Source organism: Acomys minous, assembly GCF_964271855.1.
Source record: "Acomys minous genome assembly, chromosome: 18".
Lineage (NCBI taxonomy): Eukaryota > Metazoa > Chordata > Mammalia > Rodentia > Muridae > Acomys > Acomys minous.
In genome coordinates, this window is record NC_140501.1 from 40,997,819 (window position 1) to 41,023,471 (window position 25,653).

General features: G+C 43.5%; 1 protein-coding gene across 1 annotated transcript in view; it reads right to left on the reverse strand.

Moving 5' to 3' along the window:
- Positions 1-19,950, reverse strand: part of VWA8 (von Willebrand factor A domain containing 8) — a 312,204-nt gene extending 292,254 nt beyond the window's left edge. The window contains exons 1-2 of the mRNA XM_084767930.1: positions 19,618-19,950; positions 752-829 (exon numbers count right to left, since the gene is read on the reverse strand). Coding sequence (XP_084624056.1) covers positions 752-829; positions 19,618-19,777 — 238 coding nt within the window. The 5' untranslated portion in view covers positions 19,778-19,950. The remainder of the gene's footprint in view (positions 1-751; positions 830-19,617) is intronic.
- Positions 19,951-25,653: the final 5,703 nt, after the last annotated feature.

A 25,653-nucleotide genomic window follows, 5' to 3' on the forward strand; every position in this document is an offset into this window, starting at 1 on the left:
ATTTCATATAACAGTAACAGCACAAAAGAGGTAGGAAGGAAAGGTATTTTGGATATTGGAGCAAAAGGTATACACACACACACACACACACACACACACACACACACACACACACATTTATTTACATAAGTGACACAAATCTGAACAACACTGCTTTAAAGGGTTAGATATCATACAAAACAATGGATAGGTTCAGCAACATAAATGGACTTCAAATTCCTCTTCTTAATGGAAAGAACCCAGATACACACACACACACACACACACACACACACACACACACACACACACACACACCCCATACTGATACTATTTTCAGGAAGCTAAAAAATAAGTACAGTTGATTTTTTATGGCAGAGAAGAGAACAGTGGTTTCCAGGGCAGGAAAAGCAGAGACACAAGAATTCAGAGGTAATGAGAGTGATCTTGATGTCCATACAGCTCCATAAAATGATCAAAACTAACCAATAAAAATTTGCTTTTTATCGTGTGCATTTTATTGTACCTACTATCCAACTCAAGCCACACACGGTAGTGAACATGGACACTTCTGCTAAAAGCCACAAGTGAGGAGAGGGATGCCTCACACAGGATGAACCACTCCACACCAACAAACACTGGACAGCACAGACCAGCATGAAACTGGTGACAGCACCCTGGGCTTCTACCAGCCACTCTGTTCTTATGGTTTTGTTTTTAATGTCCACAATGAAATTTTAAAGTGTGTTTATTCACAAATAACATTTCTTACTGTAGTTCTGTGGGACAAGTTCTGGGTTCTTGGGAGTTTTCAGCTTGTAGGACACATCTCCAATATTAACCGTATCACCTAAAAAAGAAAAGAAGAAACATAGTCATTACAAGAAACAAGTGACACACAGTACACCCTGGCAACTCTGATGCTCTAACCTCCAGGGAAGGATGTCACACAAATGTCCCAGGCACATGTCTAACATTTCTATCAACAGTGTAAGTTTAGCAGAGAAAAACAAATACTGAGAAAATTCACATTTCAGGAGCTGGGCTGTCACATAAAGCAAATTATATTAACCAGACTTATATTTGAGCTTAATAGCAATATTAATACTGGCAATAACAATACAGAAAAATGTATTTTAAAAGTTTTAAATTTCTTTTTTACATTATTCACTTATGTTAGGAGGGTGTACACACATGGAAGTCAGAGGGACCACCATACCATCCCTGACCAGATTTCATTTCTAGGTCCTTTTATGACTTGACTCTATGTCCCCCACAGGATCAGGACATGAACACAGTCCCTAGTTGGTGGCAATGTTTCAAAAGATTCTCGAGGCTTTAGGAAGTGAAACCTAGGTGAGGAGCGCAAGTCACTGGCAGTGGGTTCTTAGGTTATGTCTGGCCACTTTCTTCCTCTGGTCCAAGCCCAACATGGCATGAACATTAGTGTCCTGTCATGCCTTCCCCACCATAACAGACTGAACCCTCTGAAACTGTAAGCCAAATCAATGTTTTCTCCTCTAAACTTTCTGAGCCAGGTAATTTGGTCACAGTAATATGAAAATAATATAGAAAATTTGGTACCAAAATTATGAGAGCAAAGCAGCCCCATTCTATCGGCACTCAGAGTTATAGGCCCAAAGAACAGGGTTACAGGGTTATAAGTCCACGTGCCCAGTAGAGTCCACTGTCAACTCCAAGAACACTGAAGTTTTATGAGGAACCTTATATAATTGGGGAACTCACAAGCTTATATGCAAGAGCCCTGACCCATTGAGATGTCAACCAAGCACCACTCTTTGGTCATTTTGCTTCTTGGTTCTTCCCTTGCCTTGGCACATCCTGGTGGGCCTTCTTCCACCAGCAGGCTTTCCTCAAGCCTGTGCAAGAGCTGCTGGCCCATTAACCAGTCAGAATTGCCCACACACACTCAAAATAACCAGCCAAATTAATCCCACTCAGATAACTAATTTACATATGTGTGAAACCAAATTTGCTGATTCCTGGCCATAATGATGCCTACCCCAAAACACTATGTGGCAGCCCATTTTCGCGACCCTTTTGCCACAGGGAACTATTAGTCTCCTTCTCAATAAAATCCTGCTTGCTTGTCCTTCTTCTGTTGTCTATGCCCATCATCCTTCATGACTGTGAGAAAACAAACTCAACTTGGACCCAGGAAATGGGTAACAAAGAGAGGGGTCATTAACTGAACCTGACCATGCCCTTCTTAGGTCATTGGAACTAGTTTGTGGGCAGGAAGTTTGGAGATGCAGGCTAGAGAAGTCCCAGAATACTGTAAACAGGGCTCAGTTAACTCTAATGAGAGCTTAGGTGACCAGAATACCAGCACCAAGTCACACAGTAAAGACTGCCTGACAAGGTTTCAGGTGGGAAAGGGGACTTCACCAAGAACAGAGGTCAGGTTCTCATGCTATGCTCTGGCAAGAGAGTTTCCTATATTCTGTCCACATATGTGAACCTGAGTGAGGCTATTTCAAAAGAATAGACTAATTAATTTGACAGAGGAAATTTCAAAACTTTATAGCATTCAGGCTGTGGCATGGTTATTGTTATCTGCTTTAGCCAGTCTTTTCTTGAAAATAAGAAGGAAAAAGCAGAGTGGAAGGATTTCAAAACTATGCAGTCTGGACAAGAAAGGGACACATTAAAAGTTGATAAGCAAGCCAGGTCGTGGTGGCACACACCTTTAATTCTACTGCTCTGGAGGCAGAGACAGGCAGATTGCGGTGAGTTCAAGGCCAGCCTGGTCTACAAGTGAGTTTCAGGACAGCAAGGGCTGAAAAGAGAAACCCTGTCTCCTATCTCAGGAGGTGGAGATGGGGGCAGATGGCAAGGAGAATGGGGCTGGTTTTGGTTTTCCTCTGTCAACACTACTGGGGATGAAACCCAGACCCTAGGCAGGAACTCTACCACACAGCTATTATTTCCAGCCCCTAGGCTATGTGGGGGGCGGGGAATGAGACTCATACTAGGGACTGAACAGAACTCTTAGCACTCTACCACCCAGCTACATCCCAAACCAGGAGTACAGTAGTTAGAGAAGTTGGCACAACCAAAAAGAAACCAATAGCAAAAGTGCCTTGGGGGCATTGCAGGAATTAGAGAAACTTGTCTCAGTTCCACTCTGTTAAAATCTAAACTCATTAGAAAGATTCTCCCTAAAGAAGATGGAGCTGCTGGGACATTCAGTTTATACAAAACAGCCTGGGGGTGGGGAGAAGGGGGCTGGTGAGAGTCCTGGCGTCTTCTGGAGGACCTGGGTTAAATTTCCAGCACCCACATGACTGCTCACAATCATCTGTAACTCCAGTTCCAGGGGATGTGACACACCCTTCTGGCCTCCGAGGGCACTAGGCATGCACGTGGTAGACAGAGATGCATGTAAAAAAAAAAAAAACAAAAAACAAAAACAAAAACAAAACACCTATACACATAAAATAAAAATGAAATTTAAAATTTTTTTTTTTAAACAGAACCTAGGAAAGTGCTTTTCTGGGCTCAGCCACCACTGGTCTCAGTCACTAGAAGCCAGTGTAGCTGTGGTTCAACAGGGCCTGGCTACTGGTTGAGCTGGTGGGAGCTCTTGGCATTATCCATGCAGTGCTTATTTTGCAAGCATGCTGAATGATGAAACAGAGATCACAAAGGCTTCCACCCAGATTTTTAAGGAAGGCCTGAGAGGTTAGGCAATGTGCATTAAGGTAAGATTTCCCACAGGGTTTCCCTGAGAGCTTATGTTGTCATAAAGACTGTAGGATACTGGAGATGGCAGGGAAGTGGAAGTCTGCTGAGGAACCCTGCAGGCAGTGAGTACAGCCAGCCCAGACAGTAAGCCACTTGAGCTGCATGTGTCAGTGGGCTATAAACAGCAAAGCCACGGGGCTGAGCTGCCCAAGCACACTGGCGTCTAGACGGCGCTGCCATATGCACCAAATGCCTTCCGTGATCTTGTCTGTGGTCTGACCCTCCACTGGTCATTTCCCACTCCTCCCTTTTAGAATACTCCATTGTATACCAAAAGCACATGATATTCTTTCTGATTTAACAGACTCACAGCTGAGTTTGCCCTGAGTATCAGAGGAGACTCTGAATTTGGAGTAATACTAGAAGTGTCTTGGATATTAATTCTTGGATATTAACTAAATGCATCGTACTTATGTGATGGCAATGAGCCGTAAGGAACCAGAGGCTGAATTTTATAAACTCTTTTAATGTTCACTGTTGTTTTTAACAAAATCTCAATTTTACCAATAAAGTTTACCAAAAGAACTTGGGAGCCAGTTGCTAGGGTGAAAGCCCAGCTAGCTCAGCTGGTAGAGCATAAGACTCTTAATCTCAGAGTCATGGGTTTGAGCCCCTCATGGGGAACCAGATGTTTTTAACAAAAACTTCAAACATTCAATTTTACCAATCAAGACTTGGGAGCTAGATGCTGGGATGAAAGCCTGCTAGCTCAGAGAGGCAGAGAAAGAACCCAGCTGACCTCCTTCCTCAGCCGACATGCCAGAAGGAATGAGGAAGCACTGCCTCTCCACATGGTCTCAACTCCTCAAACTGAATGTACCCTCCCTTCTACTTCCTGTGAGTCTCTCTATCCATCCTCCTAACTTTCTTTTATTCTCTATGGTTTTTTTTCCTATGTTCACTCCCTGTTGCTTGGCTCTTCCTCTTGACCTACAGTTGATTTTATTTAATTCAACAGAAAGCTCTTGTTTTAATGGCATGGGCTAGGGCTGAGCCACACCACAACTAGAAACAGGTATTTCCAGTAAATGATACAACCTCAGGGTTCATAGTGTTATCAAATATCCTGTGATAGTTCACATGAGCTCATGATTTGAACATTTGGTCCCAATTAGTAGTCCTATTTGGGGGGCGTCTAGAAATGATAGGAGGTGAGCCCTTACTGGTGAAGCAGGTTACTGAGTATGTCCATGAGGTATTTTTCCCTGGCTGCTTCCTCACCCACCATAATGTGGGCTAGGCAGCTCTCACACCTTGACAGACTGACCCTCTGAAACCATAAGCAGAAATAAAGCTTTCCTCTTTTAGACTGCCTATGTCAGGCACCTGGATCACAGTAAAGAGAAAATTTAACTAATGAAATTATCCAAAGCATTGTCACATCCTTCCAAATCTTTTACAAAGTCAGGTTCTTTAGCAGCCTACCCTCAAAAGTCAGTCTTTCCAGGTCATAAAAAGAAGGCAGGCCAAACAGCATAAATGTTGAGAATGTCTAGATAAAACAAGTGAAAGGGGAAGAAAGTTCTAAACAACTTCTACAGAGTTCTAGTTTGTAAGGCAATGTTAATCTGACTGTTCTACAGTGCAGGCCTAACCCAATTTGCCTTGACTTTGCTCTCTCTGACAGTAAAACTGGCCAAGTGGCACAACTGGAATCTAGAACTTTGTCTAGAAAGGTCAAAAAGACGTGCAAAAAAAAGTAGCTGTTCAAAAGCTCATCCTTCAGGCTGGCCAGCTCAGAGCTGCTGAGGCACACTGAACACCAAGACCCCAGTCTGTGGTGATGACAACAACAGCTAACACTTGTTAAATGCTTACTACCTTCTAAATCCTTTACATTTTATACCAAAATAACCCTCTAAAATGAAGTCTTTCAAGTGAGAAAATCTGTGACTCTGAGAAAGGTTTTTTTAATAGATGATAGAATTTATTAAAGACACATGATAAGTTGAGAGAAGAAAAGTGCTCTACACAAAGCTAAATCTTTGTTAGGCCTAATATTAGCTGCCAAAAGGGGCCAAGGTAAACACACTGAAAACAAAACCGTAAGGCTTATAAACTCCATGACCCACCAGGCCTTCTCTACAGGCAACTTCTTCTTCCTTCTTATCACAGAGGATCTTGGCACATCACAGCACCATGTGGAGCCAGCAGAGTCAGCATCTCCACAGACAACTGGAGGTCTGGAGTGTAGCACACAGTGGCCTTTACCTCAGCAAGTCCTGGGATTCACCTCCTTCCTGTCTCCCTCATTCTTCCCCATACACTGGCCATGGTGGAAGTATTCACAATCCCGCTATTGTGGAGGGTGCCGCAGAAGACTGAGGTCAAAGGTAGCCTGTGTTACATACTGAGACCCTATCTCAAAAAGTTTTTTAAAAATTTATAATAAAGTTATCACATGCAATGTTAAAATGTATGTACTATAACCTCTTTATCAAGGTGTGTTGTTGATGAGGCAGTTGTTTGTTTCTACATGGGGTTGGGTTTTTGTTGTTGCTCAATATGGGGTCTCAAGTATCCCAGGCTGGCCTCTATCTGGCTATGCACCCAAAATTCTAGTCCCCCTGCCTCTACCTCCTGAGTGCAGGTACCATGGCACACAGCACTCCCTCTAGTTTATGCACTGCTGAAGACTGAATCCAAAGCTTTACAAATGTTGGCATTCTACCAATGAGCTACATCTCCAGTCACCTTTACTAAAGTATAAAAAGAAGTTTTTCCTCAGTATTTAGAACTGAACATCTGATCTTTCCACAAGAATACTCCCCAATTGTACTAACAGCAACTTGAAATCATTTTTTTCCCTCTTACAACCCAATCCATGATAGTCCCAGACAGCCCTCTTTCATACACCCTACAGACTTACTGTTTCAGGCTTGGCTCTTTACAATCTACATAGCCGCTATAACAACCAAATATAATCAGAGACAAGAGACAGAGACAAAGCCCTGTGGGCTTTATAATGACCAAGAAAGGGTGTTTCTAATTGACTCCTCCAGCCACATTGGTCTCATTACACATTAAATGTCTGTTAAGGTTTCCATTGCTATGAGAAAAAGAAAAAAAAAGCCATAATCAACACCAGCCTGGGGAAGAAAGGGTTTATTTGGCTTACACTTCCACATCTTAGTCCATCATTGGAGAAAATCAGGACAGGAACTCAAACCACGCAGGAAGCTGAAGGCAGGAGCTGAAGCACAGGCCATGGAAGACTGCTGCTTAGTGGCTTGCTCCCTGTGAGTTGCTCAGCCTAGGACCTAGGACCTAAGTACCTAGGACCACTGGGCCAGAGGTGGCACCACCCACACCCACCTTCCCACACCTATCATCAACCAAGAAAATGCACCACAGGCTTGCCCACAGGCACTCGGGGCGGGGGGGGGGGACATTTTTCTAACTGAGGCTCCCTCTTCCCAAATGACTCTGGCTTGTGACGAGTTGGCATAAAGCTACCAGCACAGTGAACATGCTGATATTTTCAGGCCTCTGCACTAAACTGTCCTAGTAGGACAGTTTCATTAGTAATGAAACCCTTTCCCTAGGCAGAGCCATTTGTCAGAGGCTGGCAAGGAGCAAATGGATAACTGGTATATTCAAAATGAGAACCTGAAAGAACATAATCATTAGTCACACGCACCATTCTGAGTAAAATCCTGTATTAGCATTCTTCAAATTGTCCTTTCCTTTTGTCCAGGTAACACTATCTGGAGAAAGCTGAGCATGCTCAGGGGCGTTTGTCTGCCGTCACATTCTACTCCCAGCTCTCTAGGACAGAAGGGTACTCAGTCTGGCCTTGAACTTGCACTGAAGCTCAGGCTGGTCTTGAACTTGTAACATAGCTCTTGTTGCTTGTGCTATTATGCTCTATTTCTCCAGTGCTGGGGATTATAGGATTGTGCCACCACACCTGCCTGCCATTTTAGGAATGCAAGGTGAGCATCCCCAGAGGCCTCTTGACCACCATTGCTATAATATGAACAGAATACGCCTGAAAATCTTCCAGTCCTCCATTTTCACTTTTCAAACATGTATGTGTTTTCATGGCCTTAAGATAAGCATGTCCAAAAAGTGTAGCCACCTTCTCTTCCTGAACTATAAAGTGAGCATGCTCAGGACTGTGCCTACAAAATACTTTCCTATGTGATTATATATCGACTGCCAGAAGAAACTCTCCATGTTTCCTTGCTTTTGCTCAAGGAGGGCACTGCTTTGGGAAGAACTCCGTGCAGTTCTTAAGAAATACTTCTCCACTCTTATTTCTTGAGCCTGCCTGACTTGGGCCTCACACTCAGTAAAATGTCAATGTACTGCATTTTGTTGTATGCTAGGGAACCACATAAACATGAGAGAAGAATTCAAGAAAAACAAGGAGAATGCAGTCCTCTGAAACTAACAATAATACAAAGTCATGACCATCGCTGGGCCCTAGGGGCTCAGAGAGAGCAAGCAGATCAGTTACCTAATTTAGGCACCCTTTTAACAGTTGTATCCATTTGTGGGAGAACAGAGAAAACCTTTGGGAGTGGCCTAGCAAAGAGGGAGCTGGGAATTAACTATTGAAAAAACAATAGTATCAACAGTACTGAGAGTAGAAATAAGATAAACCCTAAATATATCTGTATAATTTAATATGCTCATCTCCATAAGTTAAGAAGCAGGGGGAAACTGCTACAGAACCTAGGAAAGTGCTTCCTGGTCCTTTGGCATAAACAAGGGTAGAGCTGAGGACAGAGACACTCCCAACCCACTCATACTACTTAACCTAAATGCAAATAACAGCATAATTCATATTTTAATGCATCTGTAACATTAGCCAAAATATGTTATAGGCTGGGCATAAAGCAGGCCTCAGGAGGTTTCAAAAGAGTAAAACTCTGAAGTATGCTTCTTGACCATAATGGTACTAAACTAGAAATCAACGTCAAAAAAAGTAAATGCAAGATCCCAGACATTTAACCATCAAGCTAGAGGCTTTTTAAAAACACAAAGAATGAAACCACAATGGAAACTGTGTTCGTTGAGAAGTAGGGCAATGGTCAATTAAGCATGTCTCCTGCAAGCAAAGAGGAGAAGGCATGACATGGGATTTAATCATTTCTGCCTTAAAAAATCATGAGCTTGTCCATCTTTGGCTATAGTGCTAGACCTGGGAGCCATCTAACCAATAGCGCTGCCCTTTGCACAATTCCTAAATGTCTATTTGGCTCATCGCTCTCCTGAGTTGCACAGCTGACGGTGGGCTATCGCACACTTCCCCACAGTCTAGAGACAGCTTTACCTCAACCTGAGGAAAAACGCAACTCTCCTCTCTGCCTGCCAACCACCTCCAGCCAGCTCTACCCTCACACTCCTGCTTCAATGACTGCCCTGAACCCTGACCTTTCATACCTCTCACGCAGTCCACCTTTCACTCGACTGCTCCTCACACAGCTCCATCTTCTCCCCTGAATCTTCCCCAACTTCTATGACACAATCTCTTCCCTCCAGAACAGATCATCCCATTCCTTTCTGCAAACACGTCTCATGCTGCATCATAATTACTCATCGTGGAGGCTGACAGCTCGGCACTGGAGGCGCTCGGCACTGGAGGGGCTCGGCACTGGAGGGGCTCGGCACTGGAGGGGCTCGGCACTGGAGGGGCTCGGCACTGGAGGGGCTCGGCACTGGAGGGGCTCGGCACTGGAGGCCCACGTTCTGTTTCCGGCACCCATTTGGTAGCTGACAATTGTCTTAAACCCCAATTCAGTGGTCTTCAATTCCCTCTTCTGACCTCCATGGGCACTGGGCACACAAGTGGTACGCATGCATATATGCAGACAAAACACCCATACACATAAGTTAATCACACTGAACACTAATAGTAAGTACTTACTGGCTTCCCTATTTGACAGTGCTCCTGGGAGGGAGCTACATGAGCACTTTCCAAGGCACAGAACACAGCAGTCTTTCAGAACCCATCTTCAGACTTCCACTTCCAAGTGTCCCAAACAGCCCCTTCTCTGACTTATTTTTCCCCAGTACATTGTGTCAAGGCACCAGCTAAAGGAACATATATGTGTATGGTCAAAAACCAGCATCCTTTGAACACTGTAACATCATTCAAGTCCATGTAAGTAAGACTGACTCAAGATATTAATGTTTGTACTAAAAGCAAAGCTTTGCTTTTGAGCTATTTTGGTCCGCGCTGGCTTGTGTCAAATAAAGTATATTACAGCGTGGAGAAGTGAATACTATCAATAAGCCAAGATGGGCAATGTCAGACAGCAAAGCACAGAGAACTTCAAACAGCTTTTTTTACACACTTGAAGATAAGCTAAATGTTCAGCTTGTCTCAATTCTTTCCCCCACCCCCTTAATTTGTTTATTCACTTTACAACCTGGTCGTAGTCCCCTCCCTCCCCCATGCCCTTCCCCCATTCCTCAGAAAAGGGGAGCCCCCTACCCACCCATCCCAGCTCATCAACTCACATCAGGACTGAGTCATCCTCCTCCCCTATGGCCTGGTGAGGGAGTCCCGCCAGGGGGAAGTGATCAAAAAGCAGGCAGCAGAGTCCATGTCAAAGACAGCCCCCACTTATCTTGGAAAGATGTTACTGCTTTTTAAAAAACCACTGTTGAGGACCAGCAAGATAGCTTGGGGTGGAAGGAGAGAGAATCAATTCCTGAAAGCTGGCCTGACCTCTGTGCACATGTTCACACTCACACACAAAATAATAATAGCTACATGTTTAAAAGTACTACTGAACAACTTAAATATTTCATATAATTGATAATGGATGCTCATCCATTTAACCAACAAATAGTTCCTGGTACAGTACTATAAACATTTTCATAATACTCTGGCTGAATATCAGAAGGGGCTTAAGTGTTTCAGAACAAATGTGTACCTTTCAACTAGCTAGGCAAAAACTGACTCTTGAATAACATCATGAGCTCCTCAACCCCATTAGCTATTCCCCACAGTATAGAACTCTACGTGCTTTTGTTATGACAAGGTTGAACTCCAGCCACTGAACCAATTAGTTTTCTGCTTCACTAAGTACATTAAAAGTATGGGCATCAAGCTTTAAAAATTAACTAATTTATTTCCAAAGCTTATAAGAGATTTTTATCTAATTATTCCTCAAACACAATCAATATAGTTTACTACACACGTAATACAACACCATGCCTCCACCATAGCCCTTAATTCATGAGACTCTTACCTTAATATTGTATTCTTTTTACCAATTAAAAAAAAAGTCAAAGGAGCTGGGCGTGGTGGTGCACGCCCGTAATCCCACCACTCGGGAGACAGAGACAGGCTGATCTCTGTGACTCCACGGCCAGCCTAGTCTGCAAAGTGAGTCCAGGACAGCCAGGACTACAAGAGAAACCCTGTCTCAAAAACCAAAAAAAGAAATAAAACAAAAAAAAATCAAATCATTTATTATGAAATGTTATCAATGTAATGAATACATGGCCTATATTTAAAAAGCAAAATAACAAAAAATCGAGTCACAAATAGAACCACAAGACTCCCTTACTTTTGGCTTTACTAGTTTTAGTAAACCAGTTCACAAATGTCCCATATCTTATTTCTCAATAGTTTTTAAAAGTTTTATTTACAGCCAGGCATGGTGGCACATGCCTTTAATCCCAGCACTCAGGAGGCAGAGGCAGGCAGATTGCTATGAGTTTGAGGCCAGCCTGGTCTACAAAGCGAGTCTAGGACAGCCAAGGCTACACAGAGGAACCTTCTATCTCGAAAAAATAATAATAATAATAATAACAGAAAGGTTATAAAGAAACATTCAAATTTTTCTTTGTTGCAGAAAAGTATTATGAAAATAAAACTTCTAAGAGAAGAGGCATATTCAGATAATCATAAAGTACAAGTAAAGCAGAGATACAAACTCAAGGAGATGAGGGAGTAAGAAACATCTGATGGCCAAGAGCCTCTAGTCTTTCAAAACATGGTGGCAGACAAACCTCTGGGGTAATCCATGTCCACTAAGAGACCTGATCAAAAGAATAGAAGCAGAAGTCACCTTAAGTGTCAGTGTTCACAGTATACTACAAACAACAGCCTTTGCTACTGCTAGTACCAATCAGGAAAACTTCTAGGGAGCAACCTAAAAATAAATGTACAAACCACACATATTTGCAGACAAGAAAACTACTTGAAGACTTGAAGACAGTTTAGTTTTCAAGTGTGTTTTTCATGTTAGAGGGTGGATGTTTTAATCATCACTATATCCTGTGCCAAATACAATATTTCAAACTCTAGATATTCAGCAAATGTTTGACAAGTGAACAAATGATTAATTTTAAATTAACTACTGTCTTCTGAGATACTGTTTTTAAGCCCTGAATAGTATTTTTCTGCATTTTTTGAACACATACTATTTACAGACATGTTCATAAGTCAAGCCATTTATAACAGATTTATTTAAATGAATGGTTTAAGAGGAAATGTGAAAATCAATGGGTAACATAATTTATGCAGAAGAAACCAATGCAAGCTTCTCTTGAGGACAAGCTTTTTTGTTAATTCTAAGTTAAGAATTTTAAAGTCAAACGCAGTTACACATGCGTGTGATCCCAGAGGGGTGCCACAAGTTTTAGACTACTCAAGGCAACATTGTCTTTACATGAAATAATCAAGTAATTAAAAGGAAAGCCAGGTGTGGTGATTAACACCTTTTATCCCTACAGTCAGAGGCAACTGGTTCTAAGTGAGTCTGAGGCAGCCTGGTCTTCACACTGAGTTCCAGGCCAGCCATGGCTACACAAGACCCTGACAAGAATAGACACAGGGTAGGCGTGCTCGCAACCTTCTAATCTCTAACAGCAGAAAAGAGGCAGAAGGATCAAAAGTTCAAAGACATCCTTTGACAATTTAGAAAGCTTAAAGCTAGCCTTGACTACATGAGACCGATCTAAATAAATAAATAAATAAATAAATAAAATAAAATAAAAAAAAAATAGGGGTGGGGGTTAAAATATAGGGTACTCAGTGACAACTTCTAGAATAATTAGAGTAACCAGATGAGCCCATTTTAAAAGTACAAATACAATGTTGCTGAGTATTTAATTGCATATATAATAAATAATGCAAATAAAACACATATAAGCTCAATCCATGTATTGTACAAAATCACCACATATATCTATAGTCATATATTATATGGCTCATTCGGACGTGAAAGAAATATGCTTGAAATTTTTAGTTAAAAAGAATCCAAATGCTAAAACTTTCCAAATAAAATTAAATTTAGAAAATATTTAAAGCAGAAAGTTTTACCTTTACTTCTAGAATATGTCTTAAAGGGATTTCTCAAAGGTTTATAAGAAAAACATGTTTAGATAATAAAAAGTAATTAATCTTACACAAACCCTTTTGTCGATTACTTATTTCAGTGGACACCTACTGTGTTTAAATGTCCATCATTCTTTATCCAGTCTTTGACATCAGAATCCCTGTCTCCAGGCTGGAGAGATGGCTCAAAGGTTAAGAGCACTGGCTGTTCTTTCAAAGGTCCTGAGTTCAATTTTCAGCAACCACATAGTGGCTCACAACTATTTATAATGAGATCTGGTGGCCTCTTCTGGCATGCAGGCACATAATAAATAAATAAATCTTATATACTCGTGTGTGTGTGTGTGTGTGTGTGTGTATGAACAAAAATAAAAGAATCCCTGTCTTCAACAGACACCCTAATCCTGACCTTTACCCTACACCCCACCCTCAGCCCACAGTGACTACTTCAAAGATGAGCAGATGACTGAAGTCTTGCCATAAACAGCTTGGAAATTTGGTTCACGGTGGCAGTTTCTTTAACACTGAAATACAAGGGCAGTGCAGGTCTGTCATAGTGGTGTACACTTTTGATCCCAGCATCTGGAAAGCAGAGGCAGGCAGATCCCTAGGAGTTCCAGGTCAACCAAGACTACATAGTGAGACTTTGTCTAAAAACAAACAAATAAATAAAGACAGCATTTGAACACCAGTATCCAGTCTAGCCAGAAGAAATAGAGCCCCTCTTGAAACCGACCAGCTAACACGCTTTTGAGAGTATACTTAAAACCACGTGGCTGCTGACTGACACTCACTCTAGTAAGGCAAAGGCAGGCCCAAAAAGCATAGCCATGCCATCTTACAGACAAGGGATGGCTCAGGACGGGGCTGTGCTCGTGCATGCCACTAATCCCAGCACTCTGGGGGACGAGGCAGGTGGGTTTCTGAGTTCGAGGCCAGCCTGGTCTACAGATCGAGTTCCAGGACAGCCAGGGCTACACAGAGAAACCCCCTGAGGACATTCTGAAAAAAATACTAATAAAAAATACAGTCACTCACAAATACTCATCAATAAGTTAATCTCAGAGCAAAATCCATTAAAGCAAGACTCCCTTGATCTTTATATAGGGAACTTTTTTTCCTTTACAATAAAATATTAATGGGAAATTTTGATCTGTCACTTTTTTTTTTTTTGTCTCTAGAATTTGACCAATTCTGTCCTCTGTGGCTCTGGGTCATTAATATCAGCCAATTCCAGAAACCTTTTATGTTCTTTCTTTTCTCTCTCTCTCTCTCCCTTCCCCCTCCCCCCCCCCCCGTGTGTGTGTGTGTGTGTGTGTGTGTGTGTGTGTGTGTGTGTGTGTAGCCTTAGCTGTCCTGGACTCACTTTGTAGACCAAGCTGGCCTCAAACAGCCTGCCTCTGCCTCCCGATGCTGAGGTTACAGGCATGCACCACAGCGCCCGGCTACCTTTTATTCTCTTTTACAATGTTTAATCGATACAAAATTTTACAGTGAATAGCTATCAGTTTTATTTTAAACTGATAATTTCCTTTTTGTTGTTGTTGCTGTTGTTTGTTAGTATTTGACACTCAGACTCTCTGCATAACCCTGGCAGTCCTGGAACTCACTAGGTAGACAAGGCTGGTCTGGAATTCAGTTATCCATCAGCCTCTGCCTCCCAAGTGCTGCGATTAAAGGCCTGAGCCACTACGCCTGGCTTTGATAATTACTTTTTAACTGTTACATTGGGGGGGGGGGGTGCTTCCTTAATATACTGCTACACAGCACTCACGCAGAGGCAGGAGCTTCTCTGCCTGGTCTATAGAGGGAGCTCCAGTACAGCCACGACTATATAAAGAGACCCTGATTAAACAAGTAAGCAAAGTGTTACTACATCTTATACTTTGCTTGCTAACCCCTGGAAAAAAGTTGGATATTCTGCCCAAATATTTCAAGATCTTCACCAGTTTCAAAACTGCTGTATATACAACATTTCAGGTAATTCTGTGGCAGCTCTTCTCAAATATGCACTCAGTACAGTCTACAGACCATAGACTGTATTAATGAGCACACGAACTTTTACCACACTTGGCGTTCATTTCTGTGAACCTTCCTCAGGACACAATTGTAATGCTAAGGTCAACTTGGACTGAGGATACCTTTGTACTTTGAGTCCTACACTGATGAAAGCCCACGCCACTTGATGTTTGTAACAAGTGACTCTGAGTCAGGCCCAGTAGCTTAGTTACACTCAATCACCAGCTGCTTGCTGATCAGAACAGGCTCAAATAAAACAAATGCTGAGCAAAATCAAGCTGTTTCCACATCTTACTTCTGTAGTCTGTGAGTGCTTGCCCACATTTTCCAGCAGGTCTCTGTAAGTATCTTCAGCTTTGAGCTGTCAATTCTATTAAACTCAAATTGTTTCCAATTTTTATTTTAGCAGCAGCACAGACAAGCTGGCTCACTTCAGGGCTCTCAACAGGGATATTACTGACATTTTAGAATGCATAGCTTCTTTGTTTGGGGAAGTTATCCTGTGTCGTGGACTGTCAGCACGAAAAGCCTGGACTCACTGATGCCAATAGCATCCCTCTTGGTTCAGGGCAAGGGGAATCACATCAGGTCAAAACCCAGTAGTTTAGCTGAAGGGTGGTGGCGCGTGCCTTTAATCCCAGCACTCGGGAAGCAGAGGCAGGCAGATCTCTGAGTTCGAGGCCAGCTTGGTCTACAAAATGAGTCCAGGACAAAACCCTGTCTCGAAAAAACAAACTAACTAACTAACAAAAACAGTAGTTTAGAGACGCCATTTTTACTTTTTGTTGTTTTTTTACTAAAAATTGAACACAGGACCTTGCACGTGCTAGGCAAGCACTCTATCGCTGAGCTATATCCCCGCCCCGCACCATTGTTTAAGAAGTATACAAAACCTAGAGCAGATTAAAACAAACAAACAAAAAAGTGCATCCACAATATCCATCTTAAAAGACTGTGTGTTCCTGCTATGAATCTTTCTAATGACTTAGAAGGTTACAACTGTTCTGGGATCTTATTGTTAAATTCTTTAATATAAAATGAAGCCAGAAGATCCTCAGAGTCAAAAATACTGTTAAAGGTCAACAGAGCCAATGAACTCTACAAGGTTCAATACCTGGCAGATCAGAGAAAAACTAAACCATAATAGTTGTTCTCAGTTGAAACCAGTGTTCTGATTTTTTTCCTCCCCAAAGTCACATGACTACTTCTATATAGCCCAAGGACACAATCTTTAAGTCACAAACATGTATAAGCATGAGCGGTTTTTTTTACTATTTTTATATAAAAATATTTAAAATGGACATTTTATATGTTCAAAAATGAGAAACTGTAAAATAAGAGTACATGCTAAAATTAATATCTAATGTAAGTGATCATATAGGACAATATTATGTTAATGTTCCTGATCATGAATGATAAATTTTAAAAAATGATACAATTTGTACAAATATATATTTGCACGAATAATTACTTATACAGTTAGAATATATAATCTGACAGAATCAATACCAAAAGGTAGATGATTACTAATGTGATGAGAGGACTGTTTTATAGGATTTGTCTGTAGTTTTCAATTTTCTAAATGAGAAATGGCTCATTCGGGAACATTTTAGTGTTTCTATAAACAGATCTATTTCACACACAACCATCATAAGGAAAAGGGAGTGAAATCTACATAACAGTAAATGGTGGTAAAGGAAAACAGGAAAGGCCATGGATTTAGAGTGATTTCCAAGATCATGGCTTTGTAAGGTCCAGTCTAACTGAACCAGGCTATGGGCTCCCACTGTGATGATGTCATAGTGACCTGTGTGACTACTCGGTGAGGTAATAAGCTCCTTCCTGTTTCTAAAACCTTGAGATATCACTACTACTAACTATAGCAAAGAGATGATTTACAAGGTATAGATTCCAGTAAAAAGCAGGAGGTTGGAGAGGTTGTGGGTTTGTTTGGTTTGGTTTGGGCTGGTTTAATTTGGTTTGGGCTTTTTTGAGATACGCTCTCTCTACATAAAGCTGGCTATGCAGGAACTGTTACATAGACCAGGCTGACCTTAAACTCACTGAGAACCTCCTTCCTTTGCCTCAGGGGTGCCACTTTCAACCTGTTTTTTGTAGGGGAGATAAACCTGTTTTTGTTTTGATCCCAAGTGTGGGATGGGGAAGAGAGCAGGATGTTTACCACTTAGATGTGAGAGAGGTTGGAACTTGGTTTCTGGCTATTCATCCCTGCTCTTCAAGAGGCTCCGCCTGAGGCTCCTGGTTCCGGTTGCTCCAGGTTCCAGCAGCCAAGTTTGGTGGGATTGCTGGTCTGCTGAAATCCTGCTGACTACGCCAGGAGAATCGTTCCTAGGAACTGATACCCAGAAGGTTTCGTTCATTCCTGTTTTCCTTCATCTCCTTTCCCTCTTGTTTAGGCTAGTAGGGCTGTAAGGGAGGTATGCTCATTTAATAAGTTCATAATAAAGTATAATTGTTAAGAAAATTGAGCCTACAGTTTTTGGTTTTGTTTTGTTGTTGTTGTTTATTTTTTCAGACAACCATTTCACTGTGTTTCCTTGGCTAGTCTGGAACAAAAAGTACTGGGATTAAAGGTGTAAGCCACTTTGCCCAGCCTCTTTACTTTTTTACATAAATGACTCCCCCCCCACCCCCCTTTCTTATCACGCTGAGTAAAGGTAGTATCTTGAAAGCCAGCAAAGCAATTGCAACCTCTCACAAAAACACCCTTCATGAACTTTAACCTAGTAAGCCACCGAAGGCTTGTACACAGTGTTGACAGGCACCGAAGAAACGCACAGGCAAGGCCAGCAGGCATACAGTGCAAGAGAAGAAAAGCACATGACTTGCATCTGTTTTTCATGTTCTTTGCTGTTCTTCTGTCACACTGCTAGGAAACACCTACAATCTACAAGCAGAGAACACAGTCTGGCCACATGTTGGAGCACAGCTGACTCTTCTCAGCATCAACACTAACCCATCAGAGCCTGCTGCTTTCTGTGCCGTTACATGTCTGCTATGACCTCTGACTGCAAATGTGCCAGTCTAACCTTGAAAGCCTTGACCTTAGGAGTCTGGCTAGCCAGGAGTTGGCCTTTTATTTTGTCATGAGGGCTCTTTCCTGTGCCCAGATCTCTGGTGAGCTCACAACTTTATTAACCCACAGTTCTCGCAGCTTCTGTGTTACAGTCTTTGTTATAGCAAGGCAGGTCAGGTTAGCACAGTACACTTATGGCCTGGCCTGCCAGAGTCACCCACCTAGTCTAAGAAGTCAGTACACTGTGCATAACGCATCCATGCCTCACCTGTGAGACCAAACCTATACTTTGTTGGACGTAACAGAAAACCAAGGGCATTTAAAGCTACCCTCTACTACCTATAAAACAGAGTTTCCGATTCCATACTCATATGAGTTTCTAAACCAGCATGTGGCATAGTATTCATTATGGAGAATAATTTCATTTAAAAAAAAAACTTTCAAGTAAATGTTCTATCTGTTTACTCTTGGCCCTGATAGCTAGAGTACAAAAATGGATGCCATCCAAACCTGCTCAACTCTAAAACTCCCAGATTATGTCACATTCTGCCCTTGACATCTGCCTTCTATGAGAGAAAAGTGTTTCATTTGTATGTATGTGTGTATATATATACACACACACACACACACACACACACACACACACACATATATTGTAACGCCAAAACCTCACGCTTGGGTCCATAGCTAGTGGGTTGATGGATTCAAAATTGGTGAGATGACATTATTTGGAGATGACACACACCAGGAGGTGGGCCTAGTCAGACAAAGTAGAACCTGTCACTGAAAAGTAGGTCTTGTCCCTGATGCTTCTCTCTGCCTCCCTGAGGAGCGGCTGCTAAGCCCATGGTTTTCTGCCTCAACACAAGCCATTGGAAAGGAGACAGCAAGCATACACTGAAACATCTGAAACTGTGAGCCAAAAGAAATCTTTACTTGTTTTACGTTGTTTTTGTGTTCTGACACACAGAGGAAAAGTGAGTAACAGAATAGAAAATAAATAAATCTTCTAAAAGAACTGAGGAAAAGGCAAGTTCGTTCGTTCTCTCTCGGACTCATTTACTCCAACTATAGTCTAGGGTTTTAACTAAATGTATGACTTTCAGTTCTAAGAATGCTTGAAACTGAGTCTTCTAGTAAACTTCGGAAGGTCCATGGACACAGATTCCCCAGCAAGAATGAACACGTGTCTATGCCAACACAAGCCCTAAGCTGGCACATGATACAAAACCGGCTACCGAGCCCTGGGAGTCAAAGATCAAGGTCAAGCGCGGGTTTTTAACAGCCCCTAAAGGCTGCTGCATAAACCTAGGTGTCCTCTAGTCTAAGTTGGAATTCTTGTAGTAAACCTCTAGTGGGAGGGAGAAGAAAGCAGTGTTCCTAGACATCAGAGACCTTAATCCAGACCCTTCAGATTTCAGAGTGGAGCCCAGGGGGCGCCAGCGCTTTGCCCCGCGTCACACAGCAGCGAGGGGGAAGCGGCAGCAGCGAAGCCGGTGGGCCCAGTTACCTGAGTCGGTTCCCCGGGCGTGCATCAGCCTGACCTCCAGCCGCTGCCGGTCCCCGCCCAGCCTGCCCCGCACCACCTGCCGCAGGAGCAGCCGCACACGCCGCGAGGCCACGTCGCCGAGGCCGCCCGGGGCTCCGAGGAGGAGGAGGCGGGACTGCATGGTGCAGGTGCCACGGCGGGAGACCTCCAGGGGCTGCGGGGGCCGAGCGCCGTCCCGGGACACGGCAGGAGGCGGTGCGGCAAGCGGGACAGGAAGAGACTGGGAGGCGGGTCCGCCGGAAACTCCTTCCCCCGGCGCGCCGGGCTCCGCGGTGTGGGCCCGGCCCCGGGACGCAGGGCAGGTCGAGCGCCGACCGGTAGAATCGGCCACCCGGGCCCAGAGCACCGCCCCAGGCGTGGTTATCCCCACCTCCCGTCCCGAGCTGGGGAGATGCCAAAGACCTTTAGCACAGTTCAGCTCTTGGCCGCTAGCCCAGTGTGTTATGATGCATGCACTGTGAGCTTTCCCTCAATGCTGCTTCAAATATTTTTTTTTTCGAATTGAGAAAATATAAGGGAGGTTATGGAATTCTACCTATTTTAAGTCGTTGCCATCTTCCCCCGGTTTCCTTACAACAGGCTTTAAAAGCCTCCTTCTGTGTCTGTTTTAGCCTTCCTTTGTTGCTCTTGTTTTTATCATCTTCTAAAATGTAAGTGGAAACTGTACATTATAATGGTGCATGAAAACGTTTAACTATCAGAAGGATCCAGAGCAACCGCTTTACAGTCAGGCTACAAGGCAGGGGTTATATAAACATAATTTATGCCTTTAGTGAGCAAAAAGTAGGACACTGGCTAAGGCTCCCTCTCTTCCATGCATTCCAAAAGCAGCAGCAGTCTTCCATAAAACAGACGAAGCCTGGTGTAATTATGCTACATCCCCAAATGTCAAGAGTGAATTAACCAAAGCAAAAAGTTTAAATGAAGTTCTGCGCAATGAAATCAAGCAAACAGGATGCAGGCCTCCCTCTCAGCGAATAGCCTTGTCAAGTCTAGACCTATCAGTAGCTTGCGTCCATGTTGAGCACCTATAGCCCAAGCACGTAAACTTGGGATAAGAGCTGAGAGGAAAGCAACTAAGATTACACTGTAAATTAGAAACTGGGCTGAGTAAAGAGCGCATTGAGCATCTTGCTGAGGAACTTGAACTTCAGGAAGAAATGGAGGGGAAAGGGGTGGGAGGCTTGTAGTCTACTTTGGAAAAGTGAAAATAGAGGTAGTCAATATTCAAGGTGTCAAAACAACACCATTGCATGGGTACAGTCTCATTTACTATTCACAATTACCTCTGTTAGGTCTCAAACCCTGTACAACTAGCTGAGGTGCCTATGACCATGTCAAAGAGGGCGCTGGCCACATCCTCAAGCTTTCCTCGGCCACTACCTATTTCAAGGTGGCCCTGGCAACAAGCCCATCCGGTTCTCTGAACTTTGCAACCCAGGGCCTGGCATGCCCTTCCCCCAGCAGCTCGTCCCTATATAATCCAGCTATTTTGACTACACTGGTCCTCTTTCAGTATCCTGGTCTCCCGGCCCCTTGGCTCTTGGCTCTCCCTACCTCTCCTCCCTATTCCCCTCACATGGCCCTGCTCAGTCAGTTGGTCATGTCTGCTCTGGACCCTGCCAGATGTCTCCTGAGGAAGAAGGTTCACAGAAATGAAGAGCCACAGGACTCTAAATTAGCTGCGTGCAACCATGTGATGCTAATGGGACACTCTAGCAGCCTTGACCAGTCCAGAGGAAGTGGCCCCCTTGGAAAACTCCTTGCACTTGGCCTTGGGGATGGTCATGGCTTTATACCTGAGAGAACTTCCTTTGTGGTCTCCTTCAGGGTCAAGAAATTGTTCTTCGCTCGCGCGCTCTCTCTCTCTCTCTCTCTCTCTCTCTCTCTCTCTCTCTCTCTCTCTCTTGGTTTATCGAGACAGGGTTTCTCTGTGTAGCCTTGGCTGTCCTAGACTCACTTTGTAGACCAGGCTGGCCTTGAACTCACAGCAATCCGCCTGCCTCTGGTTTTTTTGTTGTTGTTGTTTGTTTGTTTTGGCTTTTTTTTTTTTTTTTTTTTTTTTTTTGGTTTTTCGAGACAAGGTTTCTCTGTGTAGCCTTGGCTGTCCTGGACTCACTTTGTAGACCCCGCTGGCCTCGAACTCACAGCAATCCGCCTGCCTCTGCCTCTTGAGTGCTGGGATTACAGGCGTGCACCACCACGCCCAGCTATGTTCTGCTCTCTTTTGTAGCTCATGTCCCCAGCCCTCCTCCTGATGTACACAGAAGCTGGATGCTATGCCTGCTAGTCCAGACACTAGCAGGATTCTTCAGAATGTGGAGTGGCTGTCCCTTCTTGCCCATAGATCTGAGCCCTACTTTCTAAGTCTAGTGAGAGAAAATACCCTTCTTAGCATCGTGTTCCCATAGGCAGTTGCTTCGTGGACTGTTTGGCATTGTATCATGTGAATTCGTTTCTTCATTCAACTAAGAGTTGTCTATTACTGTTCAAAGTATATCTACTAGCTAAGATCAAGTGTGAAACACAAACAGCATACATAATAATGGGGTGCCACATGGTGTGTGTGTGTGTGTGTGTGTGTGTGTGTGTGTGTGTGTGTCCGCGCACGCACACAGACGCCTATTTTTAAAGGAAGAGGAACAAGTTGCTCCATGAGTGATCACCTGAAGTGAGGTGTGGGGTATTGCAGAGCCAGCAGCGGGGTTCTGTCTGTGACAGTGCTGATGGGAACAGGCAGGATAGTGGCGGGGGAAGGCAGGAATGTGCTCTCCGTGCTCATGTTGAATGCGTTGCCTGGATGGGAGGGAGGGCATGGAAGGAGAAGGTCTATGCATCCCTGAAATGGACTGAGGCATAGCACTGGGAATGGCAGCCTCCAGGAAGCCACCATGAATAAGAAAAAATCTCCAGGATTTTCCGCTGACAACTTTAAGAATAATAAATTGACCCTGACAAGGTGACACCCTCGGGAGACGGGGGTGTGAAAAGAGGCAGCAGAATGGCTTAAAGGGTGACTTTGGTGCTGCCTTGGCAACTAAGATGAGCCATGAGGAACTCAGAGTATGTGGCAGAGCTAACCCAGGCTGTTGTCATCTTACCTTGCCTGGCGTAACTGTCAGTGGGCTCTGTCTCTCCATCAGATGGCTCTGCAGGTGCCACTGTTATTGTAGAAAGGCATATGAGCATCCAGACAGTGTTCTACATTCCCCAAGCTCCTAAACAAACAGACATCAACTGATGCTCATGGAGATGGAACTGAAGGACATACCAAGTCACGAGGTCTGGATGGTGAATGTGCTTGAGGAAGGATAAAGGGTGGGTATGGACCAGACCATCATTCCCACAGAAGAAGGGGGTCAAGTTCTGAGAAGTGCAAACCACCATTTCATGCCTGTGAAGGAGAAATGTTTGGAAAAACCTGGACAAACTATCCTGTGTGCCTCTTCAAGCCCCCTTTACACGGTGCCCAGATTATACAAGCATCTCCAAGGAGAAGGTTGTGGACCTTCAGGTGAAAATGGCTGAGAGGAAGAACATCATGTGGCTTGTGTTAACTACCCTGGATGATCTCTGAGCAAATGTGGAGCAAAGCCCAGCATTTTTCTCCTATGCAGGCATCAATGGGTCCATATAGATGCTCCTGAAGTGATGGGCACCTAGCTCTCAAGTTGGGTCTGGAGGAAGAATCCAGAAGGCAGGTGCTTCCTTGCATGTCCTTCCTGAGAAAAGCTCAATACCCTGAGTGCCAACCAGTCCATAAGGGAGAAAGTGGAATTGCTGACAAGTCAGTTATGCTGTGAAGTCATCCCTGAGGATCGCCACTGCTAGAGCCATGACAAATGCAGCTCTTTCATAAGGCATCTGGAGAACTTGATAGTAAAGATGCTGTAACATGCCTCTTTAATGGGATGGGAGAAAGAGGTTCACCAAGGTGGTATGTCTGAGTCTGAGCTACTGACAAAGCCAAGGAATTTTCCAAGAACAGCCCAACTTTGTAGTCCTGAGCTTCCCAGTGATTTCCAACATGGCACTCAACATTGTCATTATTCACTATGTGCTAACGGGACCTTGTCCCTAGACAAGGTGTAGCACACTGACTTGAGTGCTTAGTATAAGATGGAACCACAGATGGAACCCAGACCTTAACTTTTGTGATCCCTGTGGTCTGTGAGAAGGAACACTTCAAATACATCTTCAAAGACCACAGAGCTGTGAGGATGGCTGTTTTTCAACTAGAACCAAAGGCCACATCCTGGATTCATTCGCTCATTAAGCTCTGTAGGATTCGGGCCTGGATTAGATCCATGGAAGAGGGCGACATCCATGGCTACCTGTTTGTTTGCTTGTTAATGCTCGTCAGTGTCCTTGCGGCATCTGTTACAAAGCATCCTCCGATGAGCCCTGGGAAGCTGGCATGACTATCACTGATAAACTAGGATATGATGAAGATGGGTTTGAGGATCTTCACCAAGAATGCTGTCGTGATAGGTCCTGTCAAAACCAAGCATAATTTAAATAACCAAAGAACCTGATGTTTGAACCTCTAATTTTGGTAGTGATACAGAACAGATGTGGGTTCTCTTATAGACCAAAGGGTTTGACTGGCTCAACATCCATCACTGGACCTGCAGGAGTGTGATGGCAAAGAAAATACAGAAACACGGCACCAGGAAGCTCTCCAGTGGCCCATCAGAAAGACACAGATGATTTCCAAACAGCGTTCATGCCCGCATGTGCTTCCTTTTAGTAAAAATATCCTGGGAAAGAAAGGCCCATAACGTTTTTCTTCTTCCTCCCTAATTTCCTTCTTGACTTTAAAACACTAAGAAGAAGTGAAAAAACAATCCACTTTGCTATTTTCTTGCAAATAGTCTTTTATAATTCTTTGATAGAGTCTGTCCATGTAGTCCTGGCTGTTGTAGAACTCACTATGTAGAGCAGGCTGGCCTCTAACTCAGAGATTCGCCTGCCTCTGCCTCTCTGCCTCTCTGCCTCTCTGCCTCTCTGCCTCTCTGCCTCTCTGCCTCTCTGCCTCTGCCCCTTCCTCTGCCTCCTAAGTGCTGGGATTAAAGATATTCACCACCACCACCGCCTGGCCTTTTGTGAATGTTTAATTGTTGAGGATGAGCCAAGAATAAAATTGCTACATAAGAAGGGAGGTTCTCACAAAGCCAAAGACTTGACAAGGGGTTGACTGACCCTCAAGCCCTGTGGCCAATGATGATAAACCAACAAGTGCTCCATGACGGTCATGATCCAAGGACTGGTTCATCACTCCTGGCTACCTTGATGCTCATGAGTCCCCATTATGATCAGTAAATTACGATGTAAAAACTCTGAAAAAACTTTTAATTTAAAGCTATAATCGTCCACATTCTGTTCACATGAGTAACTCAGAAAAGTGAATGGTAAGGTAAAAGAAAAGCATAATTTCCTGGGCACCGACATGGTGTATATACAAACATATAGGTACTCACTCATGCACATAAAATAAAATGCAGCGGGGGGGGGGGGGCTCTAAAAGATCCTTCTTATGTCTCTGTACCAGGCTCCCAACACAAATGCATCTTGTAGATTCCTTATGCTCTACATACACCATAGCGTTCTACTCCTCTGGGTTTGTGGTCTACTCACAGTAGGAAACATAGTCTTTCCATGGGGGGAGGGGTCTTCCATTAACCTTCAAAGACTTACAGGACAGATCATTAGAATTTATAAGTAAAACAAAACCAAAGTTTAAATGTCCATCAGCAATTAAGGAACTCAACCATGCCCACCATCTAAGTAAATTTGTTCTTGAGAGAAAACTGGATGTAGCAAAAAAATAAATAATAATAATAATAATAATAATAATAATAATAATAAAAAGATATTTAGACCCCTGAAGGAGGAGGGTTGTAGGAGATCCTTGGCCATGAGGAAGGTAGAGGTAAAAACTTTTGTCAAAGCCTTGCCCAGGAGGACCCAGTGTGGGCCTCCCTGAGTACCATATCA